The sequence below is a fragment of the Macrotis lagotis genome, chromosome 1 (assembly GCF_037893015.1).
Source record: "Macrotis lagotis isolate mMagLag1 chromosome 1, bilby.v1.9.chrom.fasta, whole genome shotgun sequence".
NCBI classification, from domain to species: domain Eukaryota; kingdom Metazoa; phylum Chordata; class Mammalia; order Peramelemorphia; family Peramelidae; genus Macrotis; species Macrotis lagotis.
Window position 1 is genome coordinate 448,949,480 of NC_133658.1, and position 19,029 is coordinate 448,968,508.

General features: G+C 34.0%; 1 protein-coding gene across 1 annotated transcript in view; it reads right to left on the reverse strand.

Moving 5' to 3' along the window:
• Positions 1–3,330: 3,330 nt before the first annotated feature.
• Positions 3,331–19,029, reverse strand: part of SOS2 (SOS Ras/Rho guanine nucleotide exchange factor 2) — a 118,403-nt gene continuing 102,704 nt past the window's right edge. The window contains exons 20-23 of the mRNA XM_074213438.1: positions 14,048–14,309; positions 9,923–9,964; positions 8,571–8,680; positions 3,331–5,062 (exon numbers count right to left, since the gene is read on the reverse strand). Of these exons, the coding sequence (XP_074069539.1) occupies positions 4,559–5,062; positions 8,571–8,680; positions 9,923–9,964; positions 14,048–14,309 (918 nt within the window). The 3' untranslated portion in view covers positions 3,331–4,558. The remainder of the gene's footprint in view (positions 5,063–8,570; positions 8,681–9,922; positions 9,965–14,047; positions 14,310–19,029) is intronic.

Below are 19,029 nucleotides of genomic sequence, written 5' to 3' on the forward strand. Positions count from 1 at the left end.
CTTAGCAAAATAATTACAACAAGTTATCAATGGGATAGTACCATTATGATCAGGTAGGATTTATCCCAGGAATACAAGGTTGGTTCAATATTAGGAAAACTGTTAGTATAATCAATTATATCAACAACAAACCTATCAGAAATTATATGATCATATCAATTGCTGAAAAAGCTTTTGATAAAATACAGCACCCATTCCTATTAAAATTCCTACACTAGAGAGTGTAAGAATAAATGGAATGTTCCTTAGAATAATTAGCAGTATCTATCTGAAACCATCAACAAGCATTATATTCAATGGGGAGAGGCCAGAGGAATTCCCAATAAGATCACCACTATTATTTGATATTGTATTAGAAATATTAGCTTCAGCAATTAGAGAAGAAAAAGAAATTTAAGGAATTAGAATTGGGAAGGAAGAGACAAAATTCTCACTCTTTGCAGATAACATGAAGGTCTACCTAGAGAATCCCAAGAAATCATCCAAAAAAACTATTGGAAACAATTAGCAATTTTAGCAAAGTTGCAGGTTATAAAATAAACCCTCATAAATCCTCAACTTTTCTATATATGTCTAGCAAGAAACAGCAGGAAGAGCTAGAAAGAGAAATCCCATTCAAAGTAACCTCAGACAATATAAAATACCTGGGAGTCTATTTGCCAAGACAGACTCAGAAACTTTTTGAGAAAAATTATAAAACACTTCTCACACAAATTAAATCAGATTTAAATAACTGGGAAAATGTCAACTGCTCATGGATAGGTAGAGCTAATATAATAAAAATGAGAATTCTGCCAAAACTAAACTACTTCTTTAGTACCCTACCAATCAAAATTCCAAAAAATTAATGATTTAGAAAAAATTATAAGTAAATTCATATGGAGAAATAAAAAGTCAAGAATTTCCAGGAGTTTAATGAAAAAAGTGCAAAAGAAGGTGGCTTAGCCCTACCTGATCTAAAATTATATTATAATGCATCAGTCATCAAAACTGTTTGGTATTGGCTAAGAAAGAGAGTTGTGAACCAGTGTAATAGACTAGGTGCAAAAGCAGGAGACGATTATAATAATCTGCTGTTTGATAAACCCAAAGAATTCAGCTATTGGGATAAAAACTCCCTCTTTGATAAAAACTGCTGGGAAAATTGGAAGTTAGTATGGAAGAAACTTAGAGTAGACCAACACCTCACACCTTTTACCAAAATAAGATCCAAATGGATACAGGATTTAGACATAAAAAAAATAATACTGTAAGCAAATTAGAAGATTCAAGGCCTAGTTTATCTATGAGATCTATGGAAAGGGGAGCAGTTTAAGACTAAGGAAGAGATGGAGAACATCACTAAAAACAAACTAGATGATTTCAATTACATTAAATTTAAAAGCTTTTGCACAGATAAAACTACTGTAATGAAGATCAAAAGAAATGTAGTAAACTGGGAAACAATCTTTATGACTAATGTTTCAGACAAAGGACTCATTTCTAAAATATACAGAGAACTAAGTCATATTTTTTTTTAAAAAAAAGCCATTCCACAGTTGACAAATGGTCAAAGGATATGCAAAGGCAATTTACAGATGAGGAGATCAAAGCAATCCATAGTCATATGAAAAATTTCTCTCATTACTTATTAGAGAAATGCAAATTAAAGCTTCTCTGAGATACCACCTCACACCTCTCAGACACACACACACACACACACACAAACACACAGATAGATGTCATGGAACACTATTGTTCTATTAGAAACCAGGAGGGATGGGAATTCAGGGAAGCCTGGAGGGATTTGCCTGACCTGATGCTGAGTGAGATGAGCAGAACCAGGAAAACACTGTACATTCTAACAGCAACATGGGGGTGATGATCAACCTTGATGGACTTGCTCATTCCATGAGTGCAACAATCAGGGACAGTTGTGGGCTGTCTGCAATGGAGAATACCATCTGTATCCAGATAAAGAACTGTGGAGTTTGAACAAAGTTCAAGGACTACATTCCCTGTAATTTAGAAAAAAAAATCCACTGATATCTTATTGTCTGATCTTGTTATCTCTTATACTTTATGGTTCTTTAAGGATATGATTTCTCTCATCCTACTCAGTTTGGATCAATGTACAACATGGAAACAATGTAAAGACTGACAAATTGCTTTCTGTGGAGGGAAGGGGGGGAAAATTAAGATTGGGGGGAATAAATATTTTAAAACTCTAAATAAAATCTTTAAAAAGAATTATTGTATACTTTAAAGTCATGATAAAAAAAACACAGTATGATCATGGAAATATATAGCTAATGTGTAATGAAAAAAGATGTCATTGGAGTTACAAAGTTTCAGAATTTTGAAGTCAGGTCATCAACATGCCAACTGAAATCTCCTAAAATGACAGACTATAGGATGGAAAGAGGAGAACCAGGAACCATATACTTATGTCATTTAAAAAATGGGATCACAGCCTGGAGGTAAGGATATAATAAAAAGCTAATATTTACTTAGCTTGAATTTGATAAGATTTTTGTTGAGCATTTCTACTTAGTAAATTTTGTCTTTTCTATCTCCACAACATCCCTTTTATCTGTTCCTTTCTTTTTTACTTTCACGGTAACTATTTTAGTTCAGAACCTCATCACCTTTCTCCCAAACTATTCCAATAGCCTCCTAATTGATCCTGACAGGTGCCTTTCGCACCCCCACTTCAATCTATGTTTTTTATAGTCTTCTTGTACACACCTCACTTTCCCATATCCTACAATTTATTCAAACTGGTATTCTTGCTACTATTCACATTTGCCATCTCCTCCTCACCTCTGCTTCCTAGAAAGCCTAATTTCCTTCTAAGTTCAGCTCACTTTGTACATAAGCCTTTTCTGATCCCAATTTCTAGTAATCTCTACTTCCAAAAATTACCTTGTATTTATGCTTTTCTTTTGTATATAATTAACAGGTGAGGAAACTGAGGCCAAAGCAAAATTAAGTGATGAAGATTATAAGATGGGGAAAACTAAATTGAACTGAAGTTCTGACTCCTAATCTAAATCATCTACATTACCATCAATGTCCTATGAAAGGAAATTTATAATCATACCCTTTTGTTTATACTTTGACAAATAGAGTATTTGATTTTGCTAGCTAATGCAAAAATAAACCTGGATGTTGGAACTTTCCATTTTGAAGAAAAAGACTTTGCCAAATTATCAATAATTTCATCAATTTTATGTAATTTGAAAACAAAATTTCTGCTGATCAACTTGTTATACATTTTATAATACTCATATAACTATTCTCCCTTTTGTCTCCATCCATCCTTATAAAAAAAGACATTTTAAAAATCTCTGAAAAATTAAGACTGAGGTGATTTATTAATCTTGTTAAGAACTCTGATACAAAGCACAGTAAAAGACCACAGATCAGTAAATAAAATGTGGCTTTTTGGCCACTTTACAAGTACTGCTACAGTAATATTACCATTAAAACAGATTCATTTACCAATTTGAGCAAGGTAGTCAAAACAGTAAAAGAAAAGTTTTATTCACTTTTCTGTTTAAAAAGTTTATTAAAGGTGACTTAAATCCTACTGATCTTCAAAAAAAAGATTTTTAAAAATTACAATAAATGCAATGAGATTCAGAGAGTAGGTCATTAAGTTCTGAAAGCAAGACATGATTGCTATTCCATTGAAAACTTTCCTTTGGATGGTATAAATTTGCCAAGTAGCAGACTGCATTATAGGCCTTGAGTCACTTAAATTTATATAGGTTATTATCATTGTCTGTAAATATACAATATAAACAAAATTGTACATACATAGCATATTAGCTTTGTTCTCTAAAACAGCAGGCAATTCATTAGCTAAAGACATTTGCCTGACAAAACAAAAAAGGCACATCTGAAAAAGATTCATGCTAAAGATATATGGGCTTTGTACCCTCCCTTCCCACCCCCCCACAATGGGCTGGGTAATCTTCATTAACATTCTGTCAAAAAATGATAAAAACAGTGCATTCTGATATTTTTGTTTTGATTTTCATTCCATTTTTCCTTTTAGTCATCAACAGCAAAAATGGCATTTAAGACATGACATTCAAGGTTGTTATTCATGACCTTAGATATAGATAAAACAAGAAAGTGAATAGCCAAAAAGTTTAAAAAGGAGTAAACTACATCCCTATGTAAATTTATTTTCTTAAAAAGGCCTCTAGAAGTCAAAATTGAAAAATTCCAGAAATGCACTCTCTCTTTCTCTCAAGTGCAAACAATGGTTAAACTAATTTAATGTAAATACATTGTAAAATACAAATTTTTTATACTGGCCTAATCACTGGCAGCACTGAGGATCCAAGATACAGTAATGTTACTAAAACACCTGAGGGCAATGCTCAAGGATTTGTGTGCTTTAAAATAATTTTTATTTTCCCAATTTTTAAAAGCTTATTTCATCAGTAAGCATTTATATAAGAGAATCATTTGCAAAACTAATAAAATATCTTGCCTTGTTTTGAATAAATAAAAAAAGGAACTTTACAAATACTATTCCAGTGTCAATGACTAAATATGGCTAAGGTCACTGAGGAGTTTCTGCAGGTTCTAACAATGAAAATCTGTATATAGGAGGTTGACAAAGATCTCTTTTGTAAGTCTTTGGTGGCAGTTTTGGTAAGTGAGGGCTTGAATTCTGTCTTGGTGGGATAGGAGGTGCTTGAGAATGAGAAAGATTATTTTGACTGGAACTAAGCACACAGCGACGTGGCACTCTAGGAGAGGGTGTGCTTGGAGGAGTATTTGGTGAGTTTGGACATGTACTGGCTTCTCGGAACCAATCCGGATCTCTGAGAGTTGTTGGTGGCTGAAGATTATTAGATGGATAGTTCATGAACTGTTCAAGAGGCCGAAGTGGTACTGGTGGAGGAGTCTCAGGAAGAGGGTCTCGTGGAGGTGGTGGTGGTGGTGGACTAGGTAAAGGCCCTTCAAATGGACCACTGTAAGCAGGAACTCGAGGCCTTATCTTTGGAGGTGGTGGTTGCCTTGGTGGAATAGCAGGAGGATCCTCATCATATTTCAAATTTCCCTTAAAAGTGAAAAAAAGTAATTAAACTAAATCAATCATTTGTAAAGTCATAATGTTTGTTGGCCAGAATATTTATAATATCTTTATTATATAGAAAACTTCAAAAGATAATATGTTTTATGTCTCAAAAAATTAAAATGTGATAGAATGTGGTTTTATTCAATGAAATCACAAGTCTGGACTTCTAGTTCGTTCCCAGCCTTCCTTCCCCTATCCCAAAATACAGTTTAAAACACCAGATTAGTGAGTACCTTTCAGGATATAAAAAAAAAAACCGAACAGATTTTCCTAATTGACATTACAAGTCTTAGAATACATAACTTTATGTATAACTATCTTGACTCATGTATGAAGACTGAATTGATGAGAATCTAATTATTAACTGACATGAATTTAATTATTATCACAGGACCAGCCAGCACATGAATACAGAATTCAAGAAAAGGAAAAGGTCTAAAGAAATGACAAAATCCAGGGTCCTGAAACTAGGATCTCCTATTATTGTGAGTAATGATTTTGATATTTTTTAATTTATGATTCAAGCCCACTTTATTTCTGAAAAAAATAACTTTATGGGAATCAGGAGTTCATCAGCTGGGACCATCAAGTTGTGGCCAATTAATTCTGCAGAAGTGATTAAGTCTTCAGATATGGCTGGGAAGTGGGCTGGATTGTGGTTGGCATGTTCTGGTATAGGGTTAGGAGGGGCACCTAAGAACTACTCAAAGGCTTTATTTAGGATTACAACCAATAGATCCTAAGGGTTAATTAAAAAATTCAAAACTATAACTCACAATGTACAACTAATTCAGGCAGTTAGTCAACAGACACTTATAGCTTACTATATATGAGGTACTGTGCTAAGGGATACAAGGAATACAAGGAAATACTGGGAATACAAGGCAAAAACATGGCCCTTCCCTCAAGGAGCTTATATTCTTTTTTTTTTTTTGCAAGGCAAATGGGGTTAAGTGGCTTGCCCAAGGCCACACAGCTAGGTAACTATTAAGTGTCTGAGACTGGATTTGAACCCAGGTACTCCTGACTCCAGGGCCAGTGCTTTATCCACTGCACCACCTAGCCGCCCCAGGAGCTTATATTCTAATAGTGGAAAAACATGAAAATAATTATGTACTTAAAAGATATAAATAGATAGTTTCAAAAGGAAGGCACTTGTCTGGGGAAGGGAGAGGACAAGGCTCAGTCTCAAAGGTAGTCAGAGACAAGATGAGAGAGCATGCTAGGGCTGAGGGAGAGAAAGAATAAAGGTAGAAAGACAAAATGAAATTTTGAGGAGTTTATGCCTTATTGAAGAAAATAACATACATAAATATATACACAAAATATAAAAAACATATTTCTGAAGCAGATCTCTTATAATACCTGAAGGAATCAGAGAACAGTAGAGCAGTGGAGTCAAACTCAAATAAAAATGAGTGCCACTAATTTAACCATTCATAAGCATTCCTGTGGCCACATGTTGATGGCTTTGAAATGTAATGCTATCTATATGTTTTGCTGTATTTTTATTTATTGTGTTCATGCTGCATTAGGGAGTACTATAGGCTATATGTGGCCCATGGCTCATGGGCCACCTCTGATAGAGAGGATAACTGAGCAAAGTTTTGAAGAAAAGAGAGGTGGAGATGAGGTGGAGATGTAATCTAGGAATGAGGGGACAGCCCATGCAAAGACCCAGAGCTTGGAAAAGGAGACACCTGAAGGAAAGTAGCCAGAAGCCTAGCTTAGCTGTCCAGTGAGTTGTAAAGGTCAGGTGGGGCTATGTTACAAAAGGCTTTGGAAGCTAAAGTGATAAGCCTATATTTGATTATTTCTGAAATTTATGGAAAGGAGTGCTACAGGAGGGATAAGACATCTTAGGCAGGGAGAATGACAAGGAAGTTATTGCAATAGCCCGGGAGTTCAATAGCATGGCCACTGTCATGGCCATGTTAGTAGGAAGGAGAAAGATGCAAGAGATATTGTGGATGAAGTACCAACCAGATTTGACAACTGGATGAATATAGGGGTGACTGAAAATCATTCTGATTTTGAAGTTAAATGATGGTACCTTAAAAGAAATGGGAAAGCTTGGAAGTGGAGTAGATTTGAAGAGAAAGATAAAGATTCCAATTTGGACTTGCTGAGTTGAAGATTACTGGTGCTGCTGGGCCTGTCTTCTCTTGGTATATCCAGTTTGAAATATCCAATGATCAATTGGAGATATAAGACTGAAGCTCAGGAGATAGGCAAAGGCTGGATTTAAAGATTTCAGAGTCATTTTCATGCAGATGATAACTGAATCCAGGAGTCGATGGTACCAACTGCCATCAAATATAGACTTAACACTTCTAAAGCCTTTAATAACCTAGCCCAAACTATCTTTTTCAGCTTTGTATAATATTCCCTTTCCCATACCATACCACCAAGCTGGTATATAAAAGTTGTATTTCAAAAGAATATAGAGAAAGAACACAACAGAGTCCAGGACAGAGTCTGGGATTATACCCTCAGTTTGGGGACATGAAATTGATGGTGGACCAGTAAAAGAGCTGAGACCAAAAATAAAACAAGTTTATATATATAAAAAAGGGAGCCAGAGAGGAAGAAGTAGTCAACTGTAACAAATGTTGCAGTTATCAAAAAGGATTAGAATTGAAAAAATGTCATCAGATTTGGCAAGAAAGAAACCACTTGTAACTTTGGAGGGAAAAGTTTTTAGTTGAGTAATGAAGAAAGAAGTCGGATTGCAAAGAGTTGAAAAGTGAGGGGAGAGGAGAGGAAGTGAAAAACAACAGGTATAGACAGTTTTTTCTGGCATTCTGTCTCTGAGAGAGAAGAGGGTAGCTTTAGGGCATGGTATAGTCTAGTTTAGATTTATGTTGTTTTCCCGGAGGAAATTCAAGAGAATCAGGCATGTCTGTAAAAGGCATTGGGGGAAAAAAAAACAGCATATAGAGAGATTAGCGATACACATTCAACTAAATACATACATACGTATACATATGTATGTATATATAAATGTATGTATGGGAGAGAGGAAATGGTGTTAAGGAGAGACTAGAGATACACATTCATATACATGTATACATATATACATGCATACATAATTTATAATTACATGTATATATGAATTATGTATGTATTTGTATATGTAACTATGGGGGGAGAGAGAGAGAGAGAGAGAGAGAGAGAGAGAGAGAGAGAGAAAAGAGAATGACTATTGTGGGAGCAATCTATTCAAGAAGATGAGAGAAGATAAGGCAATGTTAGTCTTAGTGGGGAGAAGATTCACCTTTCAAAACAGAGACTAACTACAATGAGGGTTGAAATCAAGGGATTATAAGATGCTGAGAAGATGGAAGGAATTCATGGCAAATAGTTTCTATTTTCTGAAAGGGAGGGAGAAAGAATGGTACGGAAGGGTTGTGAAGAGAAAAGATCTAGAAGCTCTGTACAGTAGACTCTGTATTAGCAGTGTGTTGAAAATCACAATGTTATTGAATACCTTAGAAGTTGAAACATCTTGATCAAACTTTTTACGAGGAGGAAGAGGAGGAGGAACCAGTGGTTCTTCAGTTAATTTATGTAAACTACCACATGAACTGAAGAAAGGTTCTAAAAAAAAAAGGAAAATATCAACTTAGCCACAAATATTAAGAGAAGAAAATTGTTTTCTTAAAACATCAATTTTAAATATAAAAAAAGCTTGCAATACTGTTTAATTATATGACTGTTATTTGTTAAGGAAGATATATCAAAAGTTTTAAATCACGATCTAAAAAGCATATATTTACACAATTCAAAATAATGCCATGTAACACTGAATATAAATTTAAGAGTTTATCATTTTCTCCTAATAAATTATACCCCAAAAGCCCTTCTACTACAAGGACATCAGACTCTTCCCAGAGAATGAGTATTATTTCCAGGTTTCTTATTTTTCTTTCTTGTTTTGCTTGTCAGTCACTACCATGGGGCAGGAGGTAGGGGCAGTGCACAAGTATCCAAAAATTGTTTAGAATACAGTGAGTTTTTCAAATGCACCAAGCAGGTCTCAGAAGAGAGTTCCCTATAGGAACAATATCATAAATGGTGATGACATTATAAATTGTAATTTATTACTTAATTGCAGCACCAATTATATGATCCAAGTTAAATAAGCACTTGTAGAAAAAGAGGATAAGATTTAACCATCATTTAAAATAATGTTTTTGCTGTGGGTAAATGTATCCTGAGTTCCAAAACAACCGACTTAAAAATGAAAAGTATTTACAAATTAGGTATATGTTGGTACTTTGACAATTCTCATACACATTAATATTTCCTTCAGCAGAGTAGAATGCAAGCCATCCACTCCTCATTCTGCAAATTCATTTCCAAGTTCTTTCTCATATGTGTTCCAAAGAGTATGTACCCAATGTGGTACCTTTAGGATATATTTCATTGGTACCAGTACAGGATTCTGGCTGTTTTTTAGCTCACTGGCTAATTACCTGATCCATTTTCCTTTCTAATCTTTTATTTCCTGGATATATTTGAATCTACTTTTAGGCAACTCAGAATTGGTATAACCCTAGGAAAATTTCCTATGAACATAAAATCTATCAGTTATAAATAAATAATCATGTACAGTATGCAACGGGTCTATAATAATTTTTACTTCAGTTTTTCTACATACAATTTAATTTTTTATGTACATTTTATTTTTTAAAACTTTCAAATTCAAACATTATTCAAATGAATAGATTTATTTTAATAACCATACTGATTGAACCTTTTAGGGTATGTAAAACCATATTGAAAACATGAAAACCTTTAGATTATTCAAGGATGATATGTGGGAATGCATATACTCACTTGAATGTGGTAAAACCACTGGGGCAAAAATGCTGTTGTTTCCTGTTGCAATGAGAAAAAAAAATTTGAAAAGAAATAGAAAAAAAGAGAGATAAATCCAGGAAGCTTAACATATCAAATGAACATTAAATATTAATTTATCTAAAAGCGTTTATTCAGGACCCACAATATCCTAGACACGCCATACAATCAAATGCATATGTATTTGTACATATATACATATATTACATAAACACACAAAATAAAGGTAAGGTAATCTTTGGGGGGGGGGTCAAGAAAGGCATCAAATAAAAGGAGAGCTTTAGTTGGAATTAGAGAAAACAACAAAAGGGATGAGAAGAGTTGGGGAGTCATCTTGGGCATCTAGTTTGTATATGAACAGCAGTAAAAATTCTAGACTGTCCAGAGCTTAGAGTGTGTAAAGGGGAGTGATGAGCATTATGTAAAAGTCTTTGAATGAAAAAGGAGATCTATTTGATCTAGAGGTAGCAAGGAATTTACTGTATTGAGGAAGACATGGTCAAACCTATAACTTAGGAAAATAACTTGTGGAGGGTAACTCAAGAGTGTGGAAAGACCTGATACAGAGAAATCAATTAATTAGGATACTATTTCAATAATCCAGGCGAGAGGTAAGAAGGGCAACAACTATCCCACTCTCTAGTAACTGTTAAAATTCTTCTTTCCTCAAACATTCAAGGGCAATCCTTATTCCTGCCCTCTCAGTTTAGAAGCTGAGGGTCATTCATTGCTAGTTCCCTCTTCTTTTCTCATCTTCATTTTACACCCCTCTAGTAAAAAGGTTCTTATCTTGCAAGTTGAGAATTTGTTTTCAAGTGTTTTGATAACTATATTTCACTATAATTGATTTCCTTTGTAGTTCTATTTATTTGTAATGAGGACTTGGTAGAGGAACTGGGCATCTTACATGGCCTCTCCAAATCAAGAAGTGAGAGTCTGTTTGTGGGAGAGGCAAGAAGATGTGTAAGGTAGTAGCTGGCCAGAACTACTTCTGCTTGGCTGTGTGGTGAATAGGAAACTCTGATTAGATTTAGAGGCATTCAAAGGATTTTAGTGCCTTCTGTGACCTTTTCTCACTATTCTTTTCAACTGCATTCTTGGAGAATTCAATGAAAGGCAATGCTGTAAAGGCTTTCTTCTTTCTGAGGCCATATAGTCTTGTGAAAAAGCCTTAGTCCTCAGCCTCTGGGTTAGTTCTTTCCATTTTAGGCAAAGGGACTAGAGTTTCTGATCTTTTGAAAGCACAGGAAAACACTCCAGTTTTGATTTGCAGCTAGTACATTATTGGTGTTCCAAAGAGCATAGAGAGATCCAGTCCCTAGGGGACTGAGATAAGGACTCAACTTCTGGTTGCACATGAACTTGATGGAACCAAAGTTATAGAGGAACTGTGTTAAAAATAAGCCTGCTCTTTCCAGAGACTAAGGTGATACAGAGGAGAATACATCCCTGAGGTGCTAGAAGGAAACTTATTCTCATTATATCTTCAAAATAAATACCCCTTTGTAAAAGTTAATTGATGGTTAAAGAGAACCAGACATGTTACTCATTGTTACCTAATAATGCAGTCAATGAGGACTTGAGTCAATAGTATTGCAGAAAGTAGCACCCCTCTTCCTAGGAAGTACCCAGGGTGCCTTAGAATCCTAAAAGGGCAGATGTGAACTGCATTACTCTGGGAGAGTGAGCCAGAACATAATTGCTACATATTTTATTTTATGCATTTTAAAATCTTAATATGAGAAAGGATCCATAGGCCTCAAAAGAGTGCCAAAAGGGATCATGACACACAAAAAAGTTAAGAACATTTGCTCTAATAATGAATGCCCAGTTAATTCATGCTTCACTCTGATGAAGTGGTTCTTCCCCTGGCCAAGACCAATTCCCCATATGTATCTTTGATTTCTTCCCTTCCTTTAGCACACTGATTCTATCATCATCTTCACTCTCTAATCTTCTATTCACTGATTCATCTCTGCTCCTTACATTTCATATACACACACACACATATTTGTTTGTATTCGTTGTCTCTACTTCCTCTCTTTGCATTCTCTATGTCTATACCATACCCAAAGAAAACAACAGGAGGGCCCCATTAAAGAAAGAAAAGGACTTATAGGTGCTGTGAGCTTCCCCCTTTTATATATCTCTAAGTTTGAGATCACTTCCCCCTGTAGTTTTGTCTATACTTGTGAAGAGGATATGTCTTCACTTTGGTTATGTTTGTACCAAATGTTTTTACTATATATCACAATAAACCGCTCATTTTTTTTTAGGTTTTTTTCCAAGGGGTTAAGTGGCTTGCCCAAGGCCACAGAGCTAGGTAATTATTAAGTGTCTAAGACAGGATTTGAACCCAGGTACTCCCTGACTCCAGGACCGGTGCTTTATCCACTGCGCCACCTAGTCGCCCCTAAACCACTCATTTCTAAAACTGAGTTTTCTTAAAAAAAAAATCACTGACATTATTACAAACTGGATGTCTTGTAGGCATTTCAATCTCAATATCACTGAGAAACACAACTATGATGATCCTCTTTCTATCCTTACCCCTCCAAAAACACCCTTCTGTTTTACAATTTAGGGAACCATCATGCTCTTAATTTCCTAGGTTCACCATCTCAGTGTCTTTGACTTTTCACTTTCACTTATCCCACACATTCAATCAGATGCCAAATCTTGTTACTACTTTCCCCATATTTCTTATATATGCCTTATTCTCTCCACTCACACAACCACAACACTTAGTTCAAATTTTTTTACTTTTAAATCAACATATTGCAATTAGCTTCTAACTGATCTCCTTTCTCAATTCTCTCTCCACTCTGATCCATCTACCACAAAGGTGTCATAATAATTTTCCTAAAGCCCAGATCTCATCAGGCTACTCCCTACCTTATAAACTTCAGTGTTTCCCTATTACTCCCAGAATCACATATAAAATCCTATGTTTTGCTTTTAAAGCCCTTCATCACCTTTCCTATCTTTATGGTCCTCATGTATTATTCCTGTTCACACACTCTACTAGCCATATTCTCCCCCTTGTGGTTCTTTGCACATGAATGACCTTCCATCCCTCAGGCCTAGAATGTATGCTATTCTCAATTCACCACAGCTTCCTTTAAGACTCAGCTAAAATGCAATCTTCACAGGAGATTCAGAGTACCTCTCACTCAAGGTTACCTTCCATCTTCTATGTGGGTATTTCATATATGTATATGTATACATGTGTGTGTGTGTATATATATATATATGTTCTCTTTACAATTTTAATGTAATTTTAATTTCTTGTTGGTATTTTTGATTTTTGTTTGTATCCCTAACATTTTGCACAGTGCCTTGCATAGTAATTGCTAAATAAACTGTTAACCAACTGACTGAACTAAGAACAGTAGACATAAAGAAAAAGGAAAATACCCAAGAGATTGTGTGAAGGTACTAAGTAGCAAAATTTGGTTATGTGGGATGAGTAAGTGTTGGGAGTCCTATATGACAATACAGTTGTCAACCTGCATAACTGTCATGAAGTTAGTCCTTCAACAATAGTAGGGAAGTTCAGCAGTGGGTTGGGTTTAATTGGGGAGAGACAATGAATTGTTTTGGACTTGCTGAGTTTGAGATGCTTAGGGTACATCCAGTTCATAATATTCACTAAGCAATTGGTGATGTAGGGTTAGCATCAAGGAGAGACTATAGGAAAGGATAAGGTGATGATAACTCAACTCATTAAAGTTTATCAAATGGAGAAGAGAACAGGACCCAAGACAGAGCTCTGGAATATAAGTATAGTTAAGGAGTAGACTTCAGTTTCATACTATACACCCATATATAATTTATGTAAAAGAGACAATGATGTTCTAAATTTTAAAATTAGCTCAAAATCAAAGTATTTCAATTTTTCCAAAACAATAATTTCCTCAATTTAAATTTTCAAAAACTAATAAATTTAATTACAAAAGCAAGTTTTCTACTCTTAATAATAATCATTAACATTCTGATTCTACTTTCCAAAATTAATCTTTTATTTTCTAAATAAAATGGAATATATCAAATTTTTGGTAAAAGAATCTTTTTTTTTTACAAGTGTCTGTTATCAATACTTACCATAAGAACTGTTAAGATCTATATCTAAAAACACGCTAAGGTCTGAAGAAGCAGAGACTGGTGGAGTAGATGGTGTATTTGGAGAGGTTGGTGCTGATGCTGCTGTTTCATGCTCTGCTTCATTTATCCTACTGAAGCTTATTTTACACGGTTCTCTTTCTAATGGTGTTGGGTGACCTCGTAAAGTGCCTGAAGTAGAGCCATGTCTGCCAGCATGTGGCCTTATACCAGGAGATTTTAAGGAGAAAGTTGTTTTCCTAGGCTAGGAAAAGCAAATATAATTAACATTACTAAGCACTTTAAAAAAAAATAAAACAGCATTAAAAATGAGTTAAGAAAATACTACCATCCTAACTTGAAGACAATGTATATTTGAAGTTTTTCTTAATGCCTTTAGTTCAAATTTGATATGAGATTGATTATAAGACTACCATCACTTTTCATACCACTTAAGTAAAATTCATTCGTTTTATGATCAAAATTACACTGACATTATTAGCTCTTGAACCTAAATTTCTTCTTAACCTCATCAAAATGCCCAAGTTTAAGATGGAAGAGACACTCAAAAGAATTTACATTTTAGTTAAGGGAGACAATATATTTAAAGGCCAGGGGATTAAATTCATTGATGTGCCCTTTCCAGAAGCACTGAATATTCCCAGAATGAGAAGTGGAAAGCAAGAGAGATGGGGCAATAAGATGCATATATATGTATATATATTTATATCAGCAGATATTAAGGGGTTGGCTAGAATACAAAGTCAGATGGAATGCTTATTGATTCATTATAAGAAATATTACAGCTAATAAAGAAGTGGCAGAATGAAAAGGGTATTTATTGTGAGAGTCAAATGGGATATTTGTAAAGAACTTTGTAAATCTTAAAGTGCTATGTGAAAATTAGCTATTTTAATTATATTCTATTATTATATCATCATTATTTATTCAGCCAGTTACATATTACCCACTTAACTGGTTGAACTAGGATAGTGGCTGTCTTTGTATAGAGAAGGGGGAAAAAAATCTGTTGCTATAAATTTTGAAAAAAACAAATGAGTCTTTTCATTTTTTTGGAAGGATCTCTTTGGGAGTAATCAGGGACAGTGTTGCTAGGTCAAAAAGTTGGCAAACTTTGTACCATATTGCTTTCCAGAAATTGGACCAATTCATAGCTCCACTAGCAGTGTATTTATTAAGTGTACCTTTCCTCTCATAGGTCATCCATTAATTGCCACTTTCCTTTTTTTTGGCTATCCTTTTCAGTTTGATGCCTTTAAGGCAGAAACTCAAAATCGTTTTAATCTGCATATGTTATTATTACTGATTTGAATTGTTACTTCTTATAGTTGAGAACTACCTGTACATATCCTATATCTATTTATTTACTGGTTATTGATTCATGTTTTCAAAAGTTTATCTCAATTCCTCATATCCAGGATATTTTGGATCATAGATCTTTATCAGAAAAAATTTGGTGCAAACATTTTCCCTATTTAACTGTTTCCCTTCTAACCACATTGATTATTTTTAAATTTTTCAATCTTATGTAATCAAAATTATCTATTTTATCTCCTGTAATTTTCTAATTCTTTATTGGTCTAAATTTTTCTATATAAAACTGTAAAAATTTATTTCCTCTGCTACTCTTCTCATTTGTTTTATGGCATGACTTTATCTAGGTCATACATCCATTTATTGTAGTATGTGGTGAGTTAGTGGTCTAAACCAAATTTCTGTTGAATTGCTTTCTAGTTTTCCAAGCAGTTTTTCTTAAATTATAGTCCTTAATTAAGTAGTTCAAATCCCTGGTTTTATAATTGTGTACTATATTCAGTTACCTCTGCCCCTAGTTGCACTGACCAATTTGTCTATATTTTAAACCAGTATCATGTAGCTTGGATTATTATTTCTCCCCAGTGAAGAACCTGGTCCTCTTTATTCTCACTTTTTTTCCCCCTGAGATTCTTGATCTTTCTTCCAGATGAATTTTGTTATCATTTAGTCTAGTTCCATGAAATTATCCCTTGGTATTTTGAAAGTTAGGATACTGGCTATAAATTAATGAAGGTAGCTTTGTAACTTTATTTCATTAATTATTTTAAAATTTTTATTATTTATTTAAATAATTTTATTACAATATGCAATTTTTTTATTTTACCGAAAACTCTTCCAATTATTTGTATTTATTTTTGTGGAACTGTACTCATATTTACTTCCTGTATGTGCTTTTTGGGGTATAATTCCTGTTATTTGAAAGTTATCTCCTTTTTCTCTCTTCCTTCTGAAATTGTTGGTAGCACAAAGGTTTATATAGATTTATTTTACCTGCTGCTCCTTTATCAACAATATTATTTTAATAACTTTTTAGTTAAATCCTCCCAGTTATCATCTCTGAAAATGCTACATTCCTTTTTTCTTTGCCTTATGCTTATTCCCTCAATTTCCTAAGAAATAGCTGGAATACAGAGGAAAGAACATTGACTCCAGAAGCAAAAGATCCAGGCTCAATGGCCTCTGAGATTCAGTTTTATGTTATCCTTTGATGAAATTATTTCATTTCTACATAATCAGTTTTCAGGATCAACTTAAGCCTCCAATTAGTTTTTAACTCCTTTCTCCAATCTTTTACTGAAAAAAAAAAACTGAATTGTGATTGAGTTTAACAGTTCAGCATTTCTGCATGTTTTTGTGAAGTTTCCATACATGGATAAAGAAAAGGTCATGAACCACTAAAATATATAACTCCTTTATTTTTATTCAATAATCAATCACCAGATATCTATCATATCTAACTTTTCTAAAATTTTATTCAAGTTTTTAATTTCATTCTTATTTTATTTTTGTTAGGTTAATATAAGAATGAAAGGGCATATAGAGGTTCCCAACTATTTTAGTTTTACTATATCATTCTAGCATTAATCTAACTTTTCCTTTAGTAAATTAATTAAATTAAATTAATAATATAAAATAATATAAATTAAATTAATAAATTAAATTAAATTACTAATATAAATTAAATAAATAAATTAAGAATAAATTGGTACCTATAAGTATTGATATGAATTAATTTTCTAAAGTGTTTTACAGCATAATGTAATTTTCCCATTTATCTATTTAACCAAGCCTATTTTTGCTTTTGTCTTGCCTGAAATCTTGTTTGCTACCCATGATTTTTTAGATTTTACTTCAACCTCGTTTTAACTCTGGGTGTATCTTTATGTTTTAAGCGTGTTTCTTCTAAACAATAAATAATTCAATTATGCTTTCCTAATTCATTTTGCTCCATTTCTATTTTATGGGGACATTCATTGCTGTCACAAAATAATTATTGTTTATTTCCTTCCATTCTCTTCTCTTATATATTTTCCTCTTTTTGCCTCCCTTCTCCCTTTCTATAAAGAGGGTAGTGACAAAGGAGTATGCACAGCACTAGTTCTATTCTTTTTTTTGAATTTTATTTACTTAAGGCAATGGGGTTAAGTGACTTGACCGAAGTCACACAGCTAGGCAATTACTAAGTGTCTGAAGCCAGATTTGAACTCCGGTAACTTCTGACTCCAGAGCTGGTGCTCTATCCACTGCATCACCTAGCTGCCCCACTAGTTGTATTCTTGATGCAATTTATTTTTACTCCCCTCTCTTCTTTTCTTCCCCTTGTCCAGACATGAACCACAGATTCTTACTCTTTCTTTTTAAATCCTTTTCATAACTCAGATTTATTATTTCTTCGGAGATATTTTTCTCCTCCCTGAATCTATATTCTTTCCTTGTTCCTCTCTCCCTTTCCCCAATTTCTTCTGATTTTTCTTCTGATACATTCAACTGAGTTGAACGTATTTCTATATTAAACTCTTTGTGTGTATATTAGTGTGTGTGTATTTTATCATCTTTTACATGAAAATAACAAATAACACACATTTCCCCTCCTTCCTCCTTGTCTGCATTGTCATCTTCTTGAACATCCTAATTCTGTGAGGTAACCTCTGTCCAGAAGTATGCTAGTAGAATTTAACATTTATCTCTCAGAAAAAGAAATGTTTGCACAACAAACTTTTAAGTTCAATCTTCATTCTCTTCATTATTCTCTTCAATCTAGACAATCCACAAAACAATAAATCAAGCCCCGATCTGTCAATTTTTAAGGTGTGAATGTTTACACTAGAAATTTGACTATAGGGCTTTCAGGGCTGGTATGAGCTGGCACCTGAACACTCTTCTTTTTTTTTTTTTAAGGTTTTTGCAAGGCAAATGGGGGTTAAGTGGCTTGCCCAAGGCCACACGGATAGGTAATTATTAAGTGTCTGAGACCAGATTTGAACCCAGGTACTCCTGACTCCAGGGCCGGTGCTTTATCCACTGTGCCACCTAGCCGCCCCTCACTCTATCTTTGATCACTGTTGGAATACTTGTAGGAGAATACTTGGATGCAATGCTTCTGTTTACTAGTATCTGGAAAAACTAATTTTAAAGAAACCTGAGCAAAATATCTAAGCAAATTTATCCCAAAGACATTCCATAATGAAAATGGGAAAAGAACTATAAACAATAAACAAAGAGAGTTGCAAAAAGCATTCCAATTAGATTTTTTTTTCTCCATAAAGAGAGTGTAATCATCACACCTGGATCCTAACATCAAGGTGCTAGAGAACAAAGACAGGAAAAGAAGTTGGATGAAACATATGTAGAAAAAATCTCTATTGAAGGTCTATCACTATGAGAATACTGAAAGACCAACATATGAAGTTTTTGAAAGTTAGGGAGATATTAATGGCACATTCTCAGATCTTATTGACAAAAACGGTAACTGAGGAAACAATAATAATTACCAGTCCTACTCTCCTAACTATGCAAAATCTTCTAAGACCATCTATGTGTAAATGAATTGAGGGCAACATTGGTGAGGGAGGCAGTAGGCAATAGACTTGAAAGTTATATTGAACAATGGACCATAATGTTACCATTGCATTTATTATTTGTTGATT